Below are 23,825 nucleotides of genomic sequence, written 5' to 3' on the forward strand. Positions count from 1 at the left end.
ATACCCCCTCAAGATCCCTGCGGTCCTCCTCCAAAGGCCAGCTGGCCATCCCCCACACCAGACTCAAGGCCACCCCCATGACACCCATGTAGATCATTGTGATTTATTTGTGTAGTTTTACCCCTTTCTTCTCTATTTTGTTATTATGCTATTCTTATTACAGCATTTTTAGTGTTACATAAACTAGAAGATGGATAGCCACCCCCAGATAATAACACACAGCCTACCTAAAATATTACACACTGGTAATTGATCTTCTAATTCAGATGTATGTATCGGCCATTATGAATAAAACACGACAGCTAAAATAAATGACAAAAAAGCTACTGAACAAAATACATGAACTTTCATTGGACACGTGTATAAATAATCCATTCAAGTTGTTCAGAGTTAAGGTGTACAGAGATCATTGTCCAGGAAGCACAGCCTGTGGCCATGATGTAAGATGGCAGTCATCAGTCACCAAAGATCCAGATCACTGGCAAAATGAAAATGGCCAAGGCCAAGATCAGACCAATGAGCTCGTCTTTCCACTGAGACTGGTGCCCGTTATGACAGGTGAGCCTTGCCCTTGCCCTTGGGCTGATCTCTTCCATATCTTCTTCTCGGTAACACTTTACATAACCTTCCACGAGATGGTTAACTAACGATTAACTAATATTAACTAATGGTAAGGTATTATTATGTCGCTCCGGAAATTGGGGGTTGGGGGGGCATAAGCTCTGCTGGATAAACATGATTAATAATCGTGATCGTGATTTTGATCTAAATAATTGTGATTATATTTTTTTCCATAATTGTGCAGCCCTAAATGTTATTGTCAACAGCAAATGTTTAGGAAGTGTTTTACAATTGGTTTAATAATGATATATCAATGCTTATAATAGTATTATAGATGCACAACAAACCATTAGCTAACCATTAGTTAACCATTTTTGCGGAAGGTTATTGTGAAGTGTTACCCTTGCATCTTCAGGATGCCATCAATTACATTGTCCCAATTTTTCCTCCCTTTCCCTGTTATGCCTGGTCCTCATGTTAATTACCTTCTTGTACAGTGGCGCTAACAGCTTTGGCCGGGCTTAGGACAAAGTTGTTTAATTTCTGTCCATTCTGCTAAGATTGATTTCTGATTTATCTTTGGTCGTCTGCTGTGAAAGGTCAGTGTTTTTCCACCTCTCTGACCACTTGGTGGCAGCAGGTTTGACCTCCCCTTCCGAGCCACGCCTATCTTCTCTCTTCAACTTTACACAAATTTTAGCTTAACCTTATTACTGGGACCACGAGTTGCCTATTATTAAGGAATTAGAGATAGGCTTTACTGTATCCTTGTTGTTGTTACATTATGAATACATTGTAAATATCCTACCTTGTTTTGTAGTGGATATTGTTCATAATTGATTATAAATTAATGAAGAGTATAATGTCTAGACTTAAACTTCAGAGCTGGTGTGTGACTGCGAGAATGTGTATGTGTGCATCTGAATTTGAAATCACTCTCAATCAACTGTATAGTTGTGATATTGAGCTACAAAAGTAGACCTTTGCCTTTGATTAATTTGTGATTAAACTTGACTGAAACAGTCTTTTAGCATCAAAACAACTTATCTACTTGAAGTTAATACACTGAATAGTAAAATGTATGAAATATTAGAATGTATATGTCATGTTATTTGTCAAATGTTGCCATCTTACCACAATGTTTCATCACTCTCCAACAAGTATCTGTAGAATGAACAAGGTTGCATGTTTTCTGGATCGTTGCTGACATGAAAAAAAAACACAGAAAAAAAAAAAGTTTTGTGCTGTAACAGAATCCATCATTAGTCTTGTTGGAACTTGGATAGCATCTCCCAGTTATAGCCCTCTGTTGTCCTATTTCATTCTGATAACATACAGCTAGAAGAACTCATACATTCATGTGCTTTGAAAGCCTGAACAAGGAACCATGGCCTAAGCCAGGGGTTCTCCAAGTGGGGTTCAGGGATCCCTGTGGGTCTGTGCCGAATTTCACGAACAGGGGGTCGTGAAAAAGTTTGCGATTATGAGGGGTCCTTGACAAAATGTGTGCTCTATTATGGGTTCCATGTTGAATTCTTTTTTGAGAAAAAAAAGTCTGATTTCTTACTATAGATCAGAGGTCAGTGAAACTTTTTTGAACAAACGCCCCCCTGACCTCATCATAAACCTGCCAACACCCCCCTTAGTATTAACAAATTAAATAGACTAATTCCCCCAATGGTAATTGAGCACCCTCCACCCCCATCTCAGCTGTATTCTTTTTTGTGTCATAATAAAAACTAGCCAGACAGTAGTTTAATTGAATCAGAAATATAATTACCATTACTCAATACGCAAGGAAAAAACAAAACAAAACAAGGGACGCTAACAGTATGGCTTATTATTTTATTTGACATGCATTTCCATCTCTCAACAGCTAGTGGTTTACCATGGGGTTCTGGTGCTCTCACCAAGAGCACATCATAATAAGTGGTTAGGTCACTTGGAGCATTTCAGACAAATGGGAAACCCGTCCCATCTAAATTCACTCCTGAAGCCCACGCCACTGCTATATACTACAACCAATAAGGAGACGAAAAATAGGGGACATACACTACATAGTAGAAAAAAAGAGAGAAAGAAACGAAAGAAAAGAAAGACATTTATACTTCCCTCAAGAGGACTACATATAAGACAGTACAGTACTGTAAAAGGGGATAAGACAGACAGAGGAGCCAGCCGATCATTTGGCAGTGTTAATATTAAGTTATGAGGCTGGGCTCTGGGGTCCATTTCGCTGAGGGAAACTTAATTTGAGTGCTGTGGTGGCAGCCATGTTGTGCTTAGTCTACGTAGTTAAAGGTTATACAACAAAATGCTTTGGCGTTTATTTTGTTATTGTGTGTTTTGTGCGTGTGTTTGAGTTATAAGTGTGATGCGGTTGTCAGCAGATGTAGGACACGCGCCTGTGAATTCCAAACACGCCACACGCAGACACAGTTTCACAGGCTAAAGGTACATACGTACATACCATAACATCCTCATAGTCTCTGACATCATACGCTACTGTCAAGCAGCAACGTTTAACAGCCTGGAGATGAGTGGCAGTGCTTTACCCTCCAGCGATCAGCTCTCACAAATACGCCAAAATAAAAGTCCATGGCAACCTGAGCGAGAACATTCCACTTGTAAAGTCTCTTCCCATTTCCTGATCCGTTATGTACACAGCATATATGTGATAATATTACAGTGGCCGCGGTCATTCAGTGGTTATTAGTCAGTTTTTTTAAAATTTGTATTAATTAAGCTGTTTGCAGTTACTCTTGTTAATCATAGCTAACTCTCATATAACATATATATGTCTAAAAAAAAGCATTTCACTGAAGTTTTTATTTTTTTTACAATAAGGACAGCATGGCATCCCTGTTGCATACACATTGCATTGTGGGGTGGGTATGCAAGTTTTGGCTATCGCTTTCCAGACAGCTCCTGTTTTACGGGCGACAAAATAATTCAGGCGCAAATACTCTCAGATCACTCATTGTTGTCCATATCAGTCCAGTAAGTGCGGAGGTACTCGAAAAAAATCTACATAACCCATCAAAACCATATTACTATAGTTGCTATAGTATAATGTATTTGCAATCTGTCTCCTGACTTGTTGGTGATAAAGAGCTGAAGGCGTGGTTCATATACTGTTGCGTTATCTCCGGAGCATACACATGTGGCATGGGGGGATATTCCAAGAACCCAGGTGAAATTAACCTAGTGGTAAATAATCTAATAGAAGAGCCTGTGTAGTCCTCATTTTCTTAACTGACACATGCAGGTTATCTATAATTACTTTCACCACTTTCTGTAGGTTAACTTAGCCAGGTTAATCACTCAACCGTGTTCTTGGGATACGCCCATGCTCGTCTGTTGTGATGCCTCTATGGCATATAGCGTGGGGCAGAGCGGTCGTTGCAGACCGACTTCCTCAGACGAACGCCCCTGCGGATAGTCTTCAGCATATCCTCCCCATCGGGCACTGCCGTCTTCTCTGCCCTCGCGCCCTGCATCTCCATCCCCATCCCCATCCCCATCCCCATCTGGCTTTGGCTCGCCGCTGCCACCTCTGTCGGGGAGGGGAATGGGAACTGGCCCTCTCCCAGGGCGTGAGCGCTGGCCACCAGCTCCCCGATCTGCTCCACCAGGGTGTGGCGGTTGGCAGCCAGCACCAGGTCCTCATGCTGCTGCTGCTGCTGCTGCTGCTGCTGCTGCTGCTGCTGCTGGAAGTGGAGCTCCAGAGCGGAGGGCTGCTGATGCGGGGGGTAAAGGCTGGGATCGAACCCGCCGGAGGGGCCCCACGTCTGGGTCGGCAGGCTGGGCCGCTTGGGTGAGCCCTTCATCATGTACTCCACGGCGGCCGGTGAGAGGTCGTCCGGGTACAGATACAGATCCTGGCTGCCGTTGGTCTCAGGGGGTGGCGGGGGGAATCCCGGAGAGTCGGGCACGGTGGGGGTCTTGACCGGGACGATGGGGGGCCGGATGGGTATCGGCCCCACGTTCGACGGGGTGCGCCTCACCCCGGCCTTGGACGACGGGGTTCGGCGGATGGTGGCCGTCCCGGAGGAGATGACCATCCCGCCGAGGTTTATCACGCCCCCTCCAGGCGAGCCGTTGGTCTCGGCAGAGGGGCTGTGCGGCTGGGAGTAGGTGCCCAGAGGAGAGGTGCCCAGTGGGGAGGACGTGCCGTGCGGCGGCGTGCCCACTTTGGTGCCCGCGGCAGGGATGATGCCCGCCGTGCTGGCCGGCCTCTTGGTCTGGATCATGCGGCGGTAGTTCTGCGCCAGGTTGCTGTGGCGGGGCACGGTACAGGAGCGGTCGAAGTCCGTCTGCGGGTCGATGTCGGCGTCGCCGTTCATGGAGTAGCTGTCGAAGTCTGAACCTGGGGAGCAGAGGAGAGTGGGAATGAATGGAGAACGAGTGTAGAGGAGAGAGAGAGAGAGAATGAATAACCTCAGAACAGAAACAGGACAGAAACACACACGCACCGCAAACAAACAAACATACGAACCAACAGCGAACTTGGACAATCACATAACCTCCTTGGCGGAGGTAACAAGTGTGATGTTGATTTAATACTGTGTGAGGATGTGGTGTCTTCGGGGTGAGGTACTTGTGCATGTTGTGTGTTGAGTGTGAGTGTGAGCAGTGTGTCCTAAGGCGTTAAGTCAAGATGGTGTGGGGATGGCTGGCATCAGAGACACATAACCATCATCATCATTATTAGAAAGGTTATGTTGCGCATTTTAAAATGAAATATCATATGAAAACCCCTAAAAATATAATTGTTCCTTTGATACAGCTTTAGAAATTACATTCACAACATAAAATCTTTATCTGCTCATGGGACTTCATGGGTCAAGGTGGCCACTTTAACAATGAAGAGACAGGGGAAAACCTTACCAGTGTATTATCATGAGAGGGAACGGTATCTTCAGAGCAAGACGGTGTGGTGTTCTGTGTGTGTGTGTGTGTGTGTGTGTGTGTGTGTGTGTGTGTGTGTGTGTGTGTGTGTGTGTGTGTGTGTGTGTTGCGTGTATTACCGTGAGAAGGTATGGTGTCTTCAGAGCAAGAGGGTGTGGTGTTCTGTGTGCTGTAGCCACTGGAGTACTGGAGAGACTCTCTGCTGTTCTTCTGCTGCTCCACACTCAGCCCACGCGTCAACACCATGGCCAGCTCACTAGCCGCCGAGGACATGGGCTTCATATGCTGGGAGCACACACACACACACACACACGCACGCACAAACACACACACACACGCACGCACAAACACACACACGCACACACGCACGCACGCACGCACACACTCACACAGGCCCACACACACACACGCACAAACACACACACACATGCACGCACGCAGGCACTCACGCACGCATAAACACACACACACACACACACACACACACACACACACACACACACACACACACACACACACACACACACACAAACGCACGCACGCACGCACGCACGCACGCACACACGCACACACACACACACACACACACACACACACACACGGCATGAATATACAGTGCACGTACACACATAATATGTTGAAAAAATAAATGGCCTGAATAAAGAGAGGAAATGGTGAAGGATTGAGAAGTTTTGAGAATGACCCCATCAAAACACGTTTCAATCGCATTGAAATAACAGAAAATGTATAGGTTGCATATGAATAAAATGTGTTCATTTAAATCATGCTCACTATTGAAGTAAGGTCAATCCAACAAACTTTGTTTTCAGAGTACTACGGCTCAAGTTGTACCCCATATAGATACTACATACAGTAATAGACTTCATTACCGCATTACCTTTGCCTGTGCCACTGTAACAGGGCTCATCCTAGCCCTCTGCTGCTCCTCCAAGTGTATCCCAGAGTTCCCTCTGCCCATGTAAGGGCTCTCGGACTCCCTCAGCCTCTCGATGGGGTCGTTCCTGCGGGGCTGAGAGGCCGCCCGGCTCTCATAGGCATTGGACAGCTCATAAGCATTTGACTTTGCCCAATCCTGGAGGAAAGCAGGAGGTGTTTAATGGGGGACAAGTGCCCCAGTGCACTATGGGAGGTGTAGTTTGTTGTGGAGTATCGTGGCAAGGCTCTCTTTCATTGGTCATTGATGCTTTTTTTTTTACTAGTAGACGTCAGGTGGTACAACTACAGTACAGCTAATGCCACTCTTGTATGATTAAATAATCTAATTAATATTTGGAAAGTCATTATGTACAATCAATCAATATACGTTTTAGATAATCCAATAAAATAAAATAAAAAACATTTAATTCTTCCAGTTGTGGTATTAGCTGTTGCTGTACCACCCTGAACTCTGCTACTAAAAGACATCATTGACCAAAATCCACTTTTTTAGAAGGGTGTTGATTATTGCTGGATTGAACACATATACAACTTAACATGTATGCAACTAAGGTTAAAAGCAAAAAATAAGCAATGATATTTTAATGAATGCAAAAGCAAATAAGCAATGATGTTTTAAATAAATGTTAACAAAAGCTAAAAGGGATGTTAGGCAGAAAATGAGTAAATTAGACAGAAAGCTAATCATTAAGCATGAGAGATTTTAAAAAAGCAACTAAAATGGTCAAAATTAAAACAAACCTTCCAGCAAGGAACCTTTGATGTGGGTGAGGGGGTGTTTGATCCGGGGGAATAGTTATGGGGGGACACAGGGATTATGAAAGAGAGAGGCCTGATGGAGCCAGTGAGTGAGTGAGCAGGGCGGAAGGTAGCAAATGAGCCAAACTGTGGATTGATGAACACATACAGCAGATATTCAGATCACCAAGAGCACCCAAACACACATGACACAAAGCATAGCAGTACCAGCAGCAATAGCCATAGATATACACAACACTAGACGCTGCCTTCAGCCTTTACGCATGGCGAAGCACAGTCATCTTGTAACATATCCTTGTAACGTATCCTTATTCGTGATGCCGCAGAAATTATCAAACTGAGCCGATGGATCCAGCGTTCATGTCCACATGACAAATTTTTAACCGCTGCTCTGATCTTTTTTTAAAAAATTTTTTTACTGTGGATGTGTGCTGCTGTGCCGATTTGATTGTTTCTTTGGCATCACAAACACAAACTGTCAACACAGATTTACTGCCACATAGAGGATCATTTGCATATCGCCAGCTGATGTTTATTTACCACCAAACAGAGATGGTAGTGATCAAATTGAGCCATTTTCCCCTTTGACATGGGTAGTCAAGGCAACATCTAGTATTGCATATCTATGAGCATTAGTAACCACAGAGCAACAAGGGTATTTGTTCTACCAGAGTGCTACACCACCACTATACCGCTGTGAGAGAAAAGGGATCAGCAGCAGTGTTTCTGAGCCAATAAAACACTTTATGTTGTGCTTCCGGTATTTCTATTGGCTTTCTATTTTCATTCAGAAATAAGTAACTGTCTTGACCATGACGAGTTGTTGGAGTTCACACATCAGCAAATAACCACTCAGACAGGCAGTTCTACTGAGGTACTATTCTGAAATACAACCAGTAGGATCCAAATGGAACTTTAAAAAGGGCTTAAGACAACATTGGACTATTCAAGATTTAAGCTAACAAACCGTTCTGTGTCAGGGAGTGCCTCTGGCCTGTGATTTCCAGGGCTATAAAGCTTCCAAAACATTCTTAGCTCGGGCCAGAAACATTCTGATAAGGTGATATCTGAAATGCGGCAGTGTAGCATGCATTAGGAGATTACTTGTTATCAGAATACGCAAAACCCTGAGCCCTTATGTTTGGTGCACGCTTTGTATGCTAACATCATTAGCGGTCACGCGAGGCTGATTATGTAAACATGGTGGTGTAGCACAAGGTTCTGAACAAACACGTTCTGTTTGTGGGGGACTGAGCTGGGGTTAGCGTCAAGGTCATGTTGACCTTGACATGGGGAAAAACCAGCTGCAAAAAAGCCAAATGTGATCTGTGAATGTCTGCAATGGAATATTCTCCATTCCTCAGCAGTACAATACTTTGGGGCATACAATAGCACAAAAAACACAGTCACACACATAGTAGGCATGCACGTGTGTTTGTGTGTGTGTGTGTGTGTGTGTGTGTGTGTGTGTGTGTGTGTGTGTGTGTGTGTGTGTGTGTGTGTGTGTGTGTGTGTGTGTCTGTGTGTGTGTTTGTCTATGTGTGTGTGTCTGTGTGTCTGTGTGTGTGTGTGTGTGTGTGTGTGTGTGTGTGTGTGTGTGTGTGTGTGTGTGTGTGTGTGTGTCTGTGTGAGTGTGAGTGTGAGTGTGTGTGTGTGTGTGTGTGTGTGTGTTAGGAAAAGGGAGAGCGCGAGCAGTGACACTCACCGCAGTGGGGGAGTTGCACTCGCTTACAGACTGACACACCTCACTGGCTTCAGACGAAGCTGAGCTAGAGGATTTCTGTGGAGCGGAAGAAGAGAAGAGAAGAGAAGAGAAGAGAAGAGAAGAGGAGAGAAGAGAAGAGAAGAGAAGAGGAGAGAAGAGAAGAGAAGAGAAGAGAAGAGAAGAGAAGAGAAGAGAAGAGAAGAGAAGAGAAGAGGAGAGAAGAGAAGAGAAGAGAAGAGAAGAGAAGAGAAGAGAAGAGAAGAAAGGAGAGGAGAGAAGAGAAGAGGGAGAGGGACCGGAGAGAGGAGAGGAAGAGGGAGAGGAGAGGAAGGCAGTGACATGGGAGTGAGATGGGGAGCACTCACAGTGGAGAGCAGCAAAGAGCCGTCTGGGACTAGAATAGGTGAGGGGGTCTAACAGGCTCTAGATGTGCAGGTGATAGGTGAATACAATGGCTTGAAATGGTAAACCCTGCTTTCCGCCTATATGCAGGGAATGATAACTAGGCCTACTGTAATTCATTTACCTGTTTGAAGAGTGGAGCCATTTAGGATTCGCTGATTTATCAAATTGCCCCAAATATGAGTAAAATTCCCCCCAAAAATTAAATAAATGCCCCAAATATGAGTCAAGACAAATATCAGTCGTTTTCTGAACACAATGTCAGAACTCAGCGTTTCTGCTTTCAGCTCATGTACTGTATGTACTTGAAGTACTTGTTTTTTTTTGTTGGTCTGTGATGGTGTTGTGTCCTACTGTACCTGGCTGGTGATGTCCGAGGGCATGGGGGAGGGGGGCTTGGAGTGGGTGTTGGCGTCCTGGGAGACAAAGCCAGAGTCATGGGACGACACACTGCTCAGGCGATGAGTGGCCCCTGGTGGCAGGTGGACCAAACTGCAGAGAGAAAATAAAAATATTAAAGATTACAATATTTCATATTTTAATAACATTCTTTGGATGTACCTTTCTGACCACTATACAGAGAAAAAAACAACAACGACCGAGACATAAGTACGTATGTAAGAAAAGGAATAAGGGGATGCATAATCAAATTGGTGATTGTATGTCATTACTGTTATTAAATGTCTTACCACAGTGAAGCAATGTAGTAAGTAATGATAGGACTCTGAAGGCTAAAAATAGGCCACACATGGCTACACCCAGCTTTAGTCTACATCCAGATTTTACTGCATTTTTAATTCTTGGCCAACATGGCATTTGGTGGAGGTCTGTACATGCTTTCTTGCTGTGCTAGACCACTGTTGAATGACTCTTGTTCCACAGTAAGCAGGGCCAGAATTAAGATGGCCTGGGACCCCTAAGCTACAGGTTGCTGTTGGGCCCACTTGAAGCCAAATTTTGTGAATTCATAGAAAGTGTCATAATTAGTAGGAATTAAGAATAACATGTCTATACCAATATTGAATCTCGTCACAATTCTGCAATTTTTCACTTTTGGCCAATGAGGGCCCCCTTGGCAGGTGGAGGACCCTAGGTTGCATCCATATCCAGCCTGTGCGTTAATCCGGCCTTGACAGTAAAACTACATATCGCTGCTAGTTACTCACTCAGCGAGTGAAGTCAATAGAATGTCTTTGTATTCCAGCGAGGTGAGTAGGTGATAGGCGAGTTGGCGAGGAGAGTACAAGCGATGCGATGTGGGCGGATTCCGAATATCTTAACTTTGAGCAAGGCGAGTAAGCGAGTAACCAACCAATTGGAATGCAGAGTTCAGTACTTCTCGCTTTTGCATTGGCAGTTAATGCCGCGGGAACGATTAGCGAAAGTTCCATCAGCGAGTGGCAAGTAGGCAAGTGAACGAGAAGCGAGTATTGTACGTTAAGGCTGCCTTCACTACTGGTGAATAAGTCATTTTCCACAGTCAGGCTGCCTTCACTACTGAATAAGTCATGCTCCACAGTCAGGCTGCCTTCACTACTGAATAAGTCATTTTCCACAGTCAGGCTGCCTTCACTACTGGTGAGTAACTCTTGTTCCACAGTCAGGCTGCCAACTTTACTGTACCTGCACAGGCTGCTCTTCCTGGAGCCAACGCTGCTGGGGGAGGATGGGGGCGTCTGGTAGGACCAGCTGTAATCTGAGCCCTTCAGGTCCACTATCACCTACACACACACACACACGCACGCACGCACGCACGCACGCACGCACGCACGCACGCACGCACGCACGCACGCGCACACACACACACACACACACACGCGCGCGCACGCACACGCGCACGCACACGCACACACACAGGGGTAGGGGTTAATATGACAGTTACATAGTTGAGAGAGAGAGAGAGAGAGAGAGAGAGAGAGAGAGAGAGAGAGAGAGAGAGAGAGAGAGAGAGAGAGAGAAGAACCAGGGCAGAGAGAAGAGGAGGAAGAAATAGGTAGGTAGCATAGTTAACAAGAGTGCTTTAAAAAAGAGAGAGAGAGAGAGAGATGAAATACCTGTTCGCTGGCAGCAGGCAGTTTGTGTGGATCAGTGGTAAGCACGGTGAGGTCATCAATAATGGCCTGAAGGTGGGTGACCTCTCCCAGCATGGCAATCTCCCCATTCTGATTTCAGAAAGAGACAGAAATGCTCACTTGTAGACTACCACACACCTCTGGTCTTTTACTTGAGAATTAGACTTACTGGACTAGACTTTTCATGTCATGTTGTCCATATCATTTTTTATTTTTTAAATATATTTTTTTAGGGCTTTTTTGCCTTTGAAGAGACAGGAAATGAGTGGGGAGAGAGAGATGGGGAGGTATCGGCAAATGACCTGGGCTGGAATCGAACCTGGGTCACCATCACAGTAACCCAGTGCCATACAGTTAGGCCACAGTAGGGCCACATTATTTTACACTCTGGGTGCATTCCAATATGCGACCTTGCGTCCTCCACTTGTGTTTGTGGCCTCGTAGCAGGAAGTAATATGTCATGATGACATCACTGACAACAGCATTATATTTCAATATCTTGCAATAGCACAATTCTACTGTCCTTTTCTCATTTGCAATTGGGATGGTGAATGAAGAATAGACCCCCAAAAATTGTTTTGGCGAGGCTGACAGCTAGGAAACTTAATTTTTTTCTGCACGGAGGAGGGGCCAAGAGGCGGGGCAAGGCCACAAGCACAAGTGGAGGACGCAAGGTTGCATATTGGAACGCACCCTCTCACTCCCTCGCTCTTCTCTTCCTCTCCACTCAGCTGCATTAGTCAATTCATTTTTCAATACTAAGATGAGATCAAGGGGGCATTGGGAAGCTTATGATGAGGTAAAGGGGGCGTTTGTCCACTACAATAGACAATTGTAGTCGAAGAGAAACTTAGCACTCTATGCAAACGTACCACCACTGGCAGCATCATGCTGATGAAGTTGCAGTAGCGCCCCCTCTCCTCCAGGAGGGCTCTGCGCACCGCCTGCTTCTCGGTCTCCTCCATCAACAGATACATGTCACTCACGTCCTGCATAGCATTGTTCAGCTGAGGCTGCAGACCGCCCCGGCCTGGTGGACCGAGGGAGAGAGATGGGGGGGGCAGTGGAGAGAGAGTGAGAGAGAGAGAGAGAGAGAGAGAGAGAGAGAGAGAGAGAGAGAGAGAGAGAGAGAGGAGAGAGAAAAGAGAAAGACAGGGATGGAGGGAAGGAGAGAGAGAGCGTAGACAGGGAAGGAAAGAGAGGGTGGGGTTGGGGAAGTGGAGAGGGCGAAAGAGAGACAGAGAGGGAGAAAGAGAGAGAGAAGGAGAAATATGAAGGGAGATAAGTAGAGAGAAGTAGAGGTAGATGGGTGGGAGGTAGCGAGAAAGAGAGAGAGAGAGTAGAGAATGGAGGAGGGGAGGTAGAGAAGGAGAGAGAGAGAGAAGGAGAAGAGGAGAGAGGAAGAGAGAGGAAATGTAGGAAAAGAAAAGAGGAGAGGGCATGGTGACATAGAGATGTTGAAGGGTCAGAGCCAGACAGCAGAGAAGGAGGGAGAGAATGGGAAGACATGAAGTGGAGGGGAAGGAAAGAGGTATAATGAAGAGATGAGAACATGGCATATGGTACTTAGTGTCCATTTGGATCCAACAGCATCAGTGATGAAATGAGGTAACGGCTGCAAGTCAAATGATTTCCTTCCACCCTTGGTCCTTGATCCTTCTGACGCGAGGCATGATGTCATTGATCATGATAGGTGTTTTATTCAACATCTTGCACAACACAATGCAAAGAACATTCTCTCATTTGCAAGCGAGCTGTTGAATGGGGGAAAGTCCTCAGGCTTTAATGGTGGTTGACAGTGGGGAAACGTAATTGCTTTCTCCACAGAGGCGGGGCAACACCAAGGCAAAAGGATGGCAGGACCAGGAAAGGACGAGAGAAAATAGTTTGACTTGCACCCAATGGGTCACCAGTCCCTGACACGAATGAACCACTGAGTGATGCGAGAAAACATGACAAAAAAAATGAATGATCACTGAGGATGAGCACATGGTGAGTTGGTAACACTTCATTTGAAAGGGCAATTAAACAGCAACAGCCGTGCTGTAATGTTGTAATCATTACTATCATGATGGAAACCCAAATGCAGGACCCTTTCAAGTAAGTGTCACAAACCTATGTATGAAAAATTAAACATCAATTGAAAAACAATTGAAAGAAAAACCCATGGGGAATGATGATGTGCAAATGAAAGCTTCCTCTGCAAACACAATGACATGCAAGGTTAATGTCTTAACAAACAAACACAAACACGTAAATGATCAGCTATGATATATGCGCAGTGAAATGGTTGTGTAGCAGTGAAATGATTGTGGTTATGATGGAGAATAAGGGGAGATGCAGAGTTGAGCTGGCAGGAAGAGCATACATACCCGGGAGTTCTAGAGCGAGAGAGATCATGGGCAAAGAATGAGAGAGAGAGAGAGAGAGAGAGAGAGAGAGAGAGAGAGAGAGAGAGAGAGAGAGAGAGAGAGAGAGAGAGAGAGAGAGAGAGAGAGAGAGAGAGAGAGAGAGAGAGAAGAACCAGGGCAGAGAGAAGAGGAGGAAGAAATAGGTAGGTAGCATAGTTAACAAGAGTGCTTTTAAAAAAAAACAAGCCTAAGAGCTTGAGCAGAACAAAGCTTTATGAATTTTTTGCAAAAGAGCTTATCACAGAGCTTAAAAAGGTTTATACATCATCTGGAAGATTCCATGCAGCATTAGTATGTTTCGTTTGGCATGTTTGTGCTCTAAAGTAATAGAGAGTAAGGGTGTGTTGACCCTGTCCCCACTAGGTGGCAGCATTTTGTGGCAAGACAATCATGCATCCTCCATGTGTACATCCCCACCTTGGGTGTCAAACTCAAATTCACCGTGGCCCGAAAATGAAAATCTGGGACAAACTCGCAGGTCAAACTGAATATTTCTTCAAAGCTGTATGATTTTGACATCTCTGATTTAAATACATACTGGCTTGAGGGTTGGGGAACTGACACAGGTTAAAACCTGCACACCCAAACATATGACTTGGGAGAGGGACCACAGAGCTCTGAAAAGCTGAAAGTGTTTTTTTGTCTGCCATTCTTGCTTCATTTTTATGTGACGTTTCGAGTCGATAGAACCTTTTCCAGACGCTGTGAAAGTTTGGGGAGGGCAGAGAGCATGCAGTTGACCTGCTCATGTCTTCAGCACATTGGTACATTGGAAAGGGTTAGTGAGGGGTCAAGGTGCTGGTCAACGGGATTAGCCCACTGGTCCAGTAGCATCTGACCCTGGTCAACCATTAATCCCACACGGCGCAGGCAGGATCAGGATCAGGGTCAGGAGGCCAGTCTGGTGCTGTACCCCGCCGCCTTGGCAGCCACAGCAGCTAAGCACTGGCCACGCAACCCCCTCTTAGCCATGAGCCAGTCGCTAGCTCCATTAGGACTGGGGGCAGCCGTGGTCTACTAACGGTTAGGAAGTTGGTCTTCAATATGGCAGCTATAAGCCCGATTCGGACAGGATAAATATTACCTATGGACCCCTGATATTTCGCAATTACCCCCAGACCCCTGTGATTTTTCGGGGCGCATTCGGACAGGATAAATAAACGTCTGTTATTTACTCAATTCACAGACATTACAAGGGGGTGCAGACGGCGCGCCTATGTGAAATTACCCCAGGACGTCTGTGTTTCGCCGAAATACAGTAGGTAATTCTCAAATCGCGGACATGGCACATTCGCACAGGACTAAAAACTCGTAGTTATTCCGAATTACCGGGGGTCCATAGGTTATAAAAGTCCCGTCCGAATCGGGCTATTGGTTCATATCCCTACACCTCCATCCGTGGCTGAAGCGCCCTTGAGCAAAGCAACAAAACCTACATTGCTCCATGGACTTTAACCAACACCCTGATGTATACATATCTGTAAGTCGTTTTGGATAAAAGCATCATTAAAGGGTAATGCAATGTAATGCAAAGATACCCGCTGCTGACCAACCATTTCTACGACACAGTACATTGTGCTAGTTCAACACTTAAAGAGACCAATTTAACATCCTAACAGTCGGCCTTATTATCTTAAAGGTGCAATGTGTAGGCCTTAAAATTTGATGGCGGAGGTAAGTATTTGTGAGAAAGGTAACATTTGTCAATAGGCATTATGAATTCTGGAAAGACACTGCTAAAATATTAGACAGTGTACCTTTGAATTCACACAGTAAAATGTACTGTGCATCTGAGCAAAACCACAAAAATGCAGACCAACTGACCAAAGGTGTTTGAAGGTTAAGCTGTGTATTTTTTGATAACATTTCCCTTTGAAATCCAGTCAAAAAATATGGTGACGTCAGTGTTTGACGTTGCATCAGCAAAATAAACAATACTTGGAAGTGCAAGGCGACCTCTACTGATATGGGATGTCATAATACAAACATTAAAATGTTTTATATTTCTCTTTACCTGACAACGCCTTTATTACGTAAACAAAGGATATGACTTTGCATTCTTATCAAAGGTGACTTGTGTTTTTTTTAACCAAAAGTTTATTTTCTTTAGGGAGGCCCTTCTTCCTGATCTTCAACTTCATTTTTACTCAGAGATCACATTTCTTTGACAGAGGGCAGCATTCACTTTAGTTTTTCTTTATGGTTGCTATATTGTTGGCTCTCTGCGTCATACACAAGAGAGTGTCTCTGTGATAAAGATGGTCCTGTTTTTGAACTGTGTAGGGAATGTAGAAGTGCTGTAGAAATGTAGAAAAATGCAGATAGAGCTGCTAGCCATGACAATGAGAAAAGTACCTTTTCTGGCCTTCTTCTGAAGCTTTAAGGTGTCAGAGGATTTCTTCTTTATTTCCTGCCTGGATCGCTTGTACTCTGTAGAGAGAGAGGAGTTCACATGAGCACCAAAGAAACTTATCTATGTAGAGTTTTCATCTCTGAACTTATGATTTGCAAAAACAGTTTTAGACGATGCTTGTGTTCAAAACAAGCCCATTAGGTACGTCACTCAGTATGACGAGGGGGCAGCAATACAGATGCAGAAGCATCTAATGCAGTGTTTCTCAACTGGTGGGTCGCGGAGGGGTCATGGGTGGGTCGCGGAGCCGTGGTGTAAAAAAATCGTAATTCATTCATTCACTAAAAAAAAAAAAATCCAACTTTTCCTGCAACAATTTACGTTTATTTTTATAGGCGATTGAACTTGTGTCATCTGTCGTCATAGATAAAATCAGAATGTTTATGCGAGATAGAAGCGTGCAACCAGTCATTCGAGTGTCGCTAAAAAAATTGGGTCGCGACCGAATGAGAGTGGAAAATGGTGGGTCCCAAGACTGTTCCAGTTGAGAACCACTGCTCACCCGATGCCTTGTCATTACATCACCACACTGAGGGGTGAGTATCCAGGAGTCGCATGGCATGCCTTACCCTGTCATCTAAATGGTGCTATGCGCTCAGCTCAACCAAGTAAAAAAACAACTGGGTGCTCATTCCTTAAAGATATACAAAATAAAGAGAAGAGGACAGCACTCCAAGTTTTTGTGTTTTATTGCCCGTAACACAAAAACTTGGAGTGCTGTCCTCTTCTCTTTATTTTGCCTTGTCATCTCCCATTTGATTTCAAAAAGCCACTCATCCTAGAATCACTGGATGAGATACTAGTATCCACTGCCTTCTATTCTTTCATATTGTGTGTGTGTGTCACTGCTTATAAATACGATGGTAAGAGGTTGTGTATTGATTTGACTGTAATGGGGCTCCTGGCGTGCTGACATAACGAACAGCCATTTTAAGATGCACTTTGGTTTGACATTACAGAAAGGTTGTTGGTATGTCACTTGAACCATCACTGTTCACTGTTTTTGAATGGAGGACTGTTCATGACGCATTGTTTACATGTATAGATCGTACACCAAAGAGGGTTTTTTTTCTTTCAAAATGTAGTTTGTACAGTCGATTAGATGAACCCAATGGGAAGCAATGCATTGAACTTTACAAAATGTGGATGACCTATGAATTAAGGGACTACACACTATAGTTTCATCAAGATAATTGATATCTGCCCTTAATCTGCTGAGTATCTGGAAATGTACTGTATACTGGTGGCATCTGTGGAGAACTTTCGTCCTAATGCTCTGGTTGGCTAGGGCATTGACCTTTGGCATGGTCCTTGTCCAATAGGGCAGCGGTCTTCTTCCAGTCCTCTATCCTGTCCTGCAGAGGACCAACTAGCTTCTCCATAAGGGCACTGGGAAGACAAGAGAAAGGGAGAAGGAGAGAGAGAGAGAGAGAGAGAGAGAGAGAGAGAGAGAGAGAGAGAGAGAGAGAGAGAGAGAGAGAGAGAGAGAGACAGACAGACAGACAGACAGACAGACAGACAGACAGACAAACAGAGAGACAGACAGAGATACAGACAGGCAGAGAAGAGATAAACAGGAATTAACAAAATGAAAGAATCAACAACACACATTATTCTCCACGTCATCAAGTTATATATGACACCCCCACTCATGCAGATTACATCTCTCTGCCCCTTTCTTCCACTGGAATGTAGTGTTTTCCATTTGGCCTGTTAATCCTTCCTCTCCCCCTCTCTCTCCTCTTGGGCTCCTGAGTCAGTAATACTCTGAGTAGAGAGATCAGGGTCAGCGCTACGCTGCGGCTGTGACACAGTGCCGTACAGTACACATGAAACAGATGACCAGAAGGACGCACACTAAACACTGAAACATGATCTCCTAAAGCGCCACAAAGCCCCTGGTCTCTATACACACACACACACACACACACACACACACACACACACACACACACACACACACACACACACACACACACACACACACACACACACACACACACACACACACACACACACACACAAACACACACACACGGACGGGCGGACGTCCGAGCTGACACCAGCCATGCCAGTGCCCTGCTAGTGTTACATGACATTACACTGCATTTAGACAGACACATATCTGTGATTTACAGCAATTCACAATGCATCAAGAACCAGACTGGAGCAAAGCTGAGCAAGGTGGGGTTGGAATATTATTGTTGAAAGCTCCAGGCCACATCAGCCGTTGATGAGGATCTTTACAGCACCCTGGTACATTACAGTGCATATTGCATGTGGACTGCCGTGGTGTAATGGTTAGGGAGTTTGGACTGTAGATCACAGGGTTACAGGATCGAATCCCACTCTTACCTCTCCCTACATGTCCATCCATGGCTGAAGTGCCCTTGAGCTAGGCACCTAACCCCACATTGCTCCAGGGCCTGTAACCAGTAGCCTGTAATAACTGTCTTTGGATAAAAATGTGTCTTCTAAGTGTAATGTAATGTAATGTAATGTAATAATAATGTAATGTAATAACAATGAAATTATGTAGACCTCCTTGTGTAATAATAATGTAATAATTGCATCTAGGCTGACATAAATCTGTGACTTACTGTGCAGCAAATTTTTCATGCCCCACAATTTCTCCTACTGCTGCAGGGGAATTGAATTTGTAGCCCAGTGTTTCCCATACATTGAGGAAACTATGGCGCACCGCCATAGTTTAAAGTTGGCCGCCATAGTTTGCCCCCCCCCCTTTTTTTTTAACCCCTTAGCGCAGCACTATGGATCTCTGTAATGTCATAGCAATGTTGTTATGATGTGGTTAAGCATTTTTAGCAAGTGAATAGGGTCGCCGGCGACCCCTGCTGCATTAAGAGGCTACAAACGATTTCCGTTTTTCCTTCGCATTTTCCTCCTGGAGTAAATACATCCTATAGAGAAAACCATGAGTGCTTGAAAGACAGAGGGATCAAAAGCCTGGTCAAGTTGTTGTAGTAGTTAACTTGGGTTTGAGAGCAATAAAAAACCTTCAGTGAAGGGACAGTTGGGATGAGTTTACTGATACTATCCAGCCTTTGTTTTACAGTTGTATGATAATGAGTTAGGCGACAGGCCTTCATTGACACAGCAGAGGAGACATCGGGCTGCATATAGAAATGAATGTGTAATGAATGTGAATATAGACATAAATGTGTAATATGTTGTTCAGCCCTTTTACCTTCAGACCCCTGCATGAGGGACGAATGAAAGTGTGCTGTAAACGGAAATGATTCACTGTACAGCATTTTTAAAATATAAATGACAATGTACTACTATACATGTCATGGGTAAAGTCTTATGTAATTTCTCAAAATATAAATGGCTGAAATGTAGGCCTGTAGTTTCTCCATGCACAAATGTCATACTGTACTCAATGTTTTGCCGTTTTGCATTTATGCAGCCAGCGTGAAATCACCCCCCCCCCCCCCAAGGGCCAGCATGAAATCACGCCCACCCCCACCCCCACCCCCACCCCCACCCCCACCTCCCTGGCTGCCCCCATAGTTTCCAAAATTTCTGTGGGAAACACTGTAGCCCCTCAAACCAAGAACCAACTCCATAAACTTGAGGCCCCAGCTGGCCGGCTGGCATTGTCTGTAACTGCATTTGCTTTTTTAAGTAAAGTGGCATCACCTCAGTCAGGTACGATACTGATAGTTTGTGAGAGACAGCTGCTGCAGTGTGATGTGATATGTGATATGAGATGGAAGGGTGTGTTTGGGAAAGGGGAGGTGGAGGGGGAGTGATCTGGTTAGAGTGTGGTCAGGTGTGATATGGTTAGATACTGAGAGAGAGCGAGAGAGAGAGTGTGTGCTGCAGACTGATGTTATTTTTATATGATATGACATCACCAGACGATAGGCCTATCACAGACATATATTCTGGGAATCGTCTACTAATTTTCTCATAGGGGAGGTTAATATAAACTATATTAAAAAATACTATGTACAGCTTGATGGACAGCTTGTCTTGCATCTGATGCCGACATGATGGATCTGTAAATAAAGCACATGCTTCAGTTTGTCTAACATGTCTTGCGCTTCGTCCTCATTCTGTGATTGGCTTCCCAAACATTTCAGCTAGTTTTTCCAGGCTGTCTTTCAGATCGGAGCGATCGTGCAAGGCAGCATGGGAATTCCCAGTCTAATGAGGTGGAGGGGTGTGCTTGGGAAAGGGCGGGGTGGGACGTGGTGCCTCTTACTTGGTGAAGTGGCGTAGCTTGGCCTCGATGCTGCGGTGGCGCATACACATGCGCGTCAGGGCAGAGCCAATGTCCCTGGTGGCACCTGGAGAAGGAGAGAGAGAGAGAGAGAGAGAGAGAGAGAGAGAGAGAGAGAGAGAGAGAGAGAGAGAGAGAGAAGATTTAAATTCACCTCTATTGCAATTATGCAGGTATACACACAGAGTAACAACATGCATTTTACTTCGCATCTAACCAGAACAGCAAGTAAAGAAGTAAAGATGATTATAAATACGTATGTACAGGTAGTATGTAGAGGGAGAGAAAGAGAGAGAGAGAAAGAAAGAGAGAGAGAGAGAGGGGGGGGGGCTAAACAATGGAGCAACATTTGTAGTCTCCAGGAGGGAGCAGTAGGGATGAGGGAGTGAGGGAGGGAGGCCCTGGCCTGATGTTGCTGCTCCCTCAGATTAGTGCCGATCATCACGGAGCGCTCTCTCTCACGGTCACGGTGGCCATCAACAAGACATCACATGCCCACTTCCCACTTCCCACACCTTGCTATTATCCACAGCAGTTCTCACAATTATATAGTCAGCGCGCATATGCATTAAGAGGATGTAAGAATGCACCAAATAACGTTTGCAGGTGTGGGCGCGCCATCACTATAATGCCTTTGACCTTTTTTTATTTGTCTTTTTGACCTGCTCTTCCAGTTCAGCTGCATATTTCACATGGGATTAACAAACACTAAACACAGTTTGCAGTAATATCAGGTAAATGTCAGTTGAAAACCACCAGAGAGAGAGAGAAGTGGGAATGTTTTTTGCATTGACACATACTGTAAGTCATAAGCGGCAGTAAGACCACATAGAAAATCTACCAGCTCGGCAAAAGGGAGAATTGGGTCAAAAACAAGCCAGGGTAAAACCGAAAAACCAAAAGTTAAGCCGTGTTAATCTTTTGCGTGCTTAGGTGTTTTATGGAACAAAGGATTCCTAGTGCATGAAATCACTTGATGGCTGACAGTGGCTGTGATTCAGGTCGACTAGGGGGGCCATGTTTCTTTTACATAAGGAGTGCCGTTACATGCATATTACTACATGAATGAGTATTCCGCTTTTCATTTTGTCAGTTATTTGGTACAAAACTGGTTCCGGAATATTATGTTTACATGTGTGGAGCAGCGTTGTGCAACTGGAATTTCCCCGGAGCACGGACACATTCTCAATGAATAATGACTGGTTCACACCAGACTACTGCCATAATTCTGTTTTAAAGCGGAATATTTCTCACATGTACCTGCAGTCTTTCACACCTGATATGCATAGGCTTCATATGTTCTGCCTTGGGTATCCTAACACACAGAGCATAGCTTGACACCAAAAACATTGTTTGTTTGGTAATAAGTGGTGCAACAAGACTACTTTTCATCAAGAGAATAAGTTGAGGAGAGGGTTTTCCCCACCTATTCATATTGCATGTTTTCTCTGCCGTGTCTGGCTGCAGTGTTATCGTTGTCCATTTGCAAAGGGAAAGTCTGGGTGAGAGTGGTTGCTTGGGAAGCTGGATGTGGAAGATATGGCTTCGTATCGGGCCTCTCGAAGTTTCCTTAAGACTCAGGAATCTCTCAACATGAAAAAAAATGTTATCTGATCTGACCTCATTCGCTCTCTCAACACCCTAATCTTGTGCTGCACCGCACTCTGTTCACCACAGAGGGGCAATATTCAGGTCATCCAAGGAATATAGAACTGACCCCATTCATTGTAAACGCAGAGGCTAGGTGAAGCCAACAGCAGACCACAAAAATGTAACATCATTTCAAGTCAAACTAATAGCAAATCACTATCCTGATTTCCATGATATTACATGGCGATATTACAATACAGTATCCAATAAGCATAATGTGAATGTGACAGTGATTCTGGCATTGTATTACATTGCACTACGCTTAGCTGGCCCTAATGCACAGTTATTCTCACCGTTATTTAGTAGGTACAGGGTTTAAGTTACAGTCCCTGAAGCAAAGTGGGGTTATGCCTTGCTCAAGGACACTTCAGTCATGGATGTATGAATACTACAGATATCGCCAACATTCCTCTTGGTACACAATACAACTCGGTCACCTCTCAGTCACTAGACCAACACCATAACTATTAGTCTGCAGCCTCCCGCTCAAGGACCAAAACGGACCTGGGCCAGGTCGGGGCCACCTCAGGCCCAGGCTCAGATAAGCCAATGATAAGCTACGGAGCCAGGCAGCTGATAGCACACACACACGCCACGCGGGACACACGCCTGCTGATGTTGCACTAATACTGGCAGCAGCAGGACCACCAGTAGGCAGACACGGAGCCTCCGCAGGGTAAAAAATATGTAGTAAAAAATGTGGTGTTAATTCAACACTTAAAGAGTATTCTGGGACCAAATGCACTCTATGAGATGTTACATTGACTCTCTAAGTGTTGAATTAACACTGTATTTTTTACTGTGAAAGTGTGTGTGTGTGTGTGTGTGTGTGTGTGTGTGTATGTGTGCGTGCGTGCGTCTGCGTGTGTGTGTGTGTGCATGCGTGCGAGCGTACATATGCATGTGCTTGTGAACTCAAGCGCAAGTGTTCCAGGGGTTACTTTCCTTTGCAGCATTGAGCTAAACCACATCCCTAATGTAGACCCCCCCTCCTCCTCCACTGTCCCCCCCGAGACACCACGCTGCTACCCAGCCCCCAGTTCCCTAATCTCCCTAAGAGGCCAGCTCCACACCCACACTGCTCAGCCAGTGTTTGTCATTATCACAGTAAAAATACACTATAATTTGAGACATTGATACAATTATCATGTAGTATATATTGGGAAAGCCAACCAACCAATCCAACCACCCCCCACAAGCTATCTCTTTATCTCCCTAAGGCAGCCTCCAGCCCCACACCCCCACACCCCCACTGCTTGCTCAGCCAGCCAGCCAGCCAGCCAGCCAGCCAGGCAGTGTTTTCCCCCGCCTCTAGGCCACCTCTAATGGGATTGGGCATGAGCAAATCAAGGCCACGGTGCACGGCAGGGGGTCCTGGACGCTCCCACACCTGCTCCTGCTGCTAACTGGCCTGGTCTGTCCTGGTCTGCATCCTCCACCAGCTGGCCTGCATCCACACACTGTAAATATTGTAAATATTGTCTATGTCTATACTGTCTATGTCCTTACCTAGATTAGTCTATGTCTGCATGGGAAAGCAAGAAACGTAATTTCAAATTCTTTGTATGACCAGTGCATGTAAAGAAATTGACAATAAAACCAACTTGACTTGACTTGACTTGATATTACAGTGTTAATTCAACAACAAAAGAGTCGTTTTTTTCAGATTTGTGTTTGGACTTTTCATGCCTTTATTTTTGATGGGATAGTGAGAGGAAATGAATGGGGAGAGACC

At 44.9% G+C, this 23,825-nt stretch overlaps 1 protein-coding gene across 2 annotated transcripts in view; it reads right to left on the reverse strand.

Moving 5' to 3' along the window:
- Positions 1-2,386: 2,386 nt before the first annotated feature.
- LOC134447654 (protein MTSS 2-like) overlaps positions 2,387-23,825 on the reverse strand; it is a 51,243-nt gene continuing 29,804 nt past the window's right edge. The window contains exons 4-15 of one of the 2 annotated variants that reach the window (XM_063197224.1): positions 20,423-20,507; positions 17,489-17,580; positions 16,134-16,208; positions 12,240-12,397; positions 11,350-11,457; positions 10,919-11,016; positions 9,655-9,787; positions 8,894-8,968; positions 7,171-7,314; positions 6,371-6,565; positions 5,592-5,757; positions 2,387-4,930 (exon numbers count right to left, since the gene is read on the reverse strand). In XM_063197224.1, the coding sequence (XP_063053294.1) occupies positions 3,933-4,930; positions 5,592-5,757; positions 6,371-6,565; positions 7,171-7,314; positions 8,894-8,968; positions 9,655-9,787; positions 10,919-11,016; positions 11,350-11,457; positions 12,240-12,397; positions 16,134-16,208; positions 17,489-17,580; positions 20,423-20,507 (2,327 nt within the window). In that variant the 3' untranslated portion in view covers positions 2,387-3,932. The remainder of the gene's footprint in view (positions 4,931-5,591; positions 5,758-6,370; positions 6,566-7,170; positions 7,315-8,893; positions 8,969-9,654; positions 9,788-10,918; positions 11,017-11,349; positions 11,458-12,239; positions 12,398-16,133; positions 16,209-17,488; positions 17,581-20,422; positions 20,508-23,825) is intronic. The other variant, XM_063197225.1, reaches the window with a different exon arrangement.

Source organism: Engraulis encrasicolus, chromosome 4, assembly GCF_034702125.1.
Source record: "Engraulis encrasicolus isolate BLACKSEA-1 chromosome 4, IST_EnEncr_1.0, whole genome shotgun sequence".
Taxonomy (NCBI): Eukaryota; Metazoa; Chordata; class Actinopteri; order Clupeiformes; family Engraulidae; genus Engraulis; species Engraulis encrasicolus.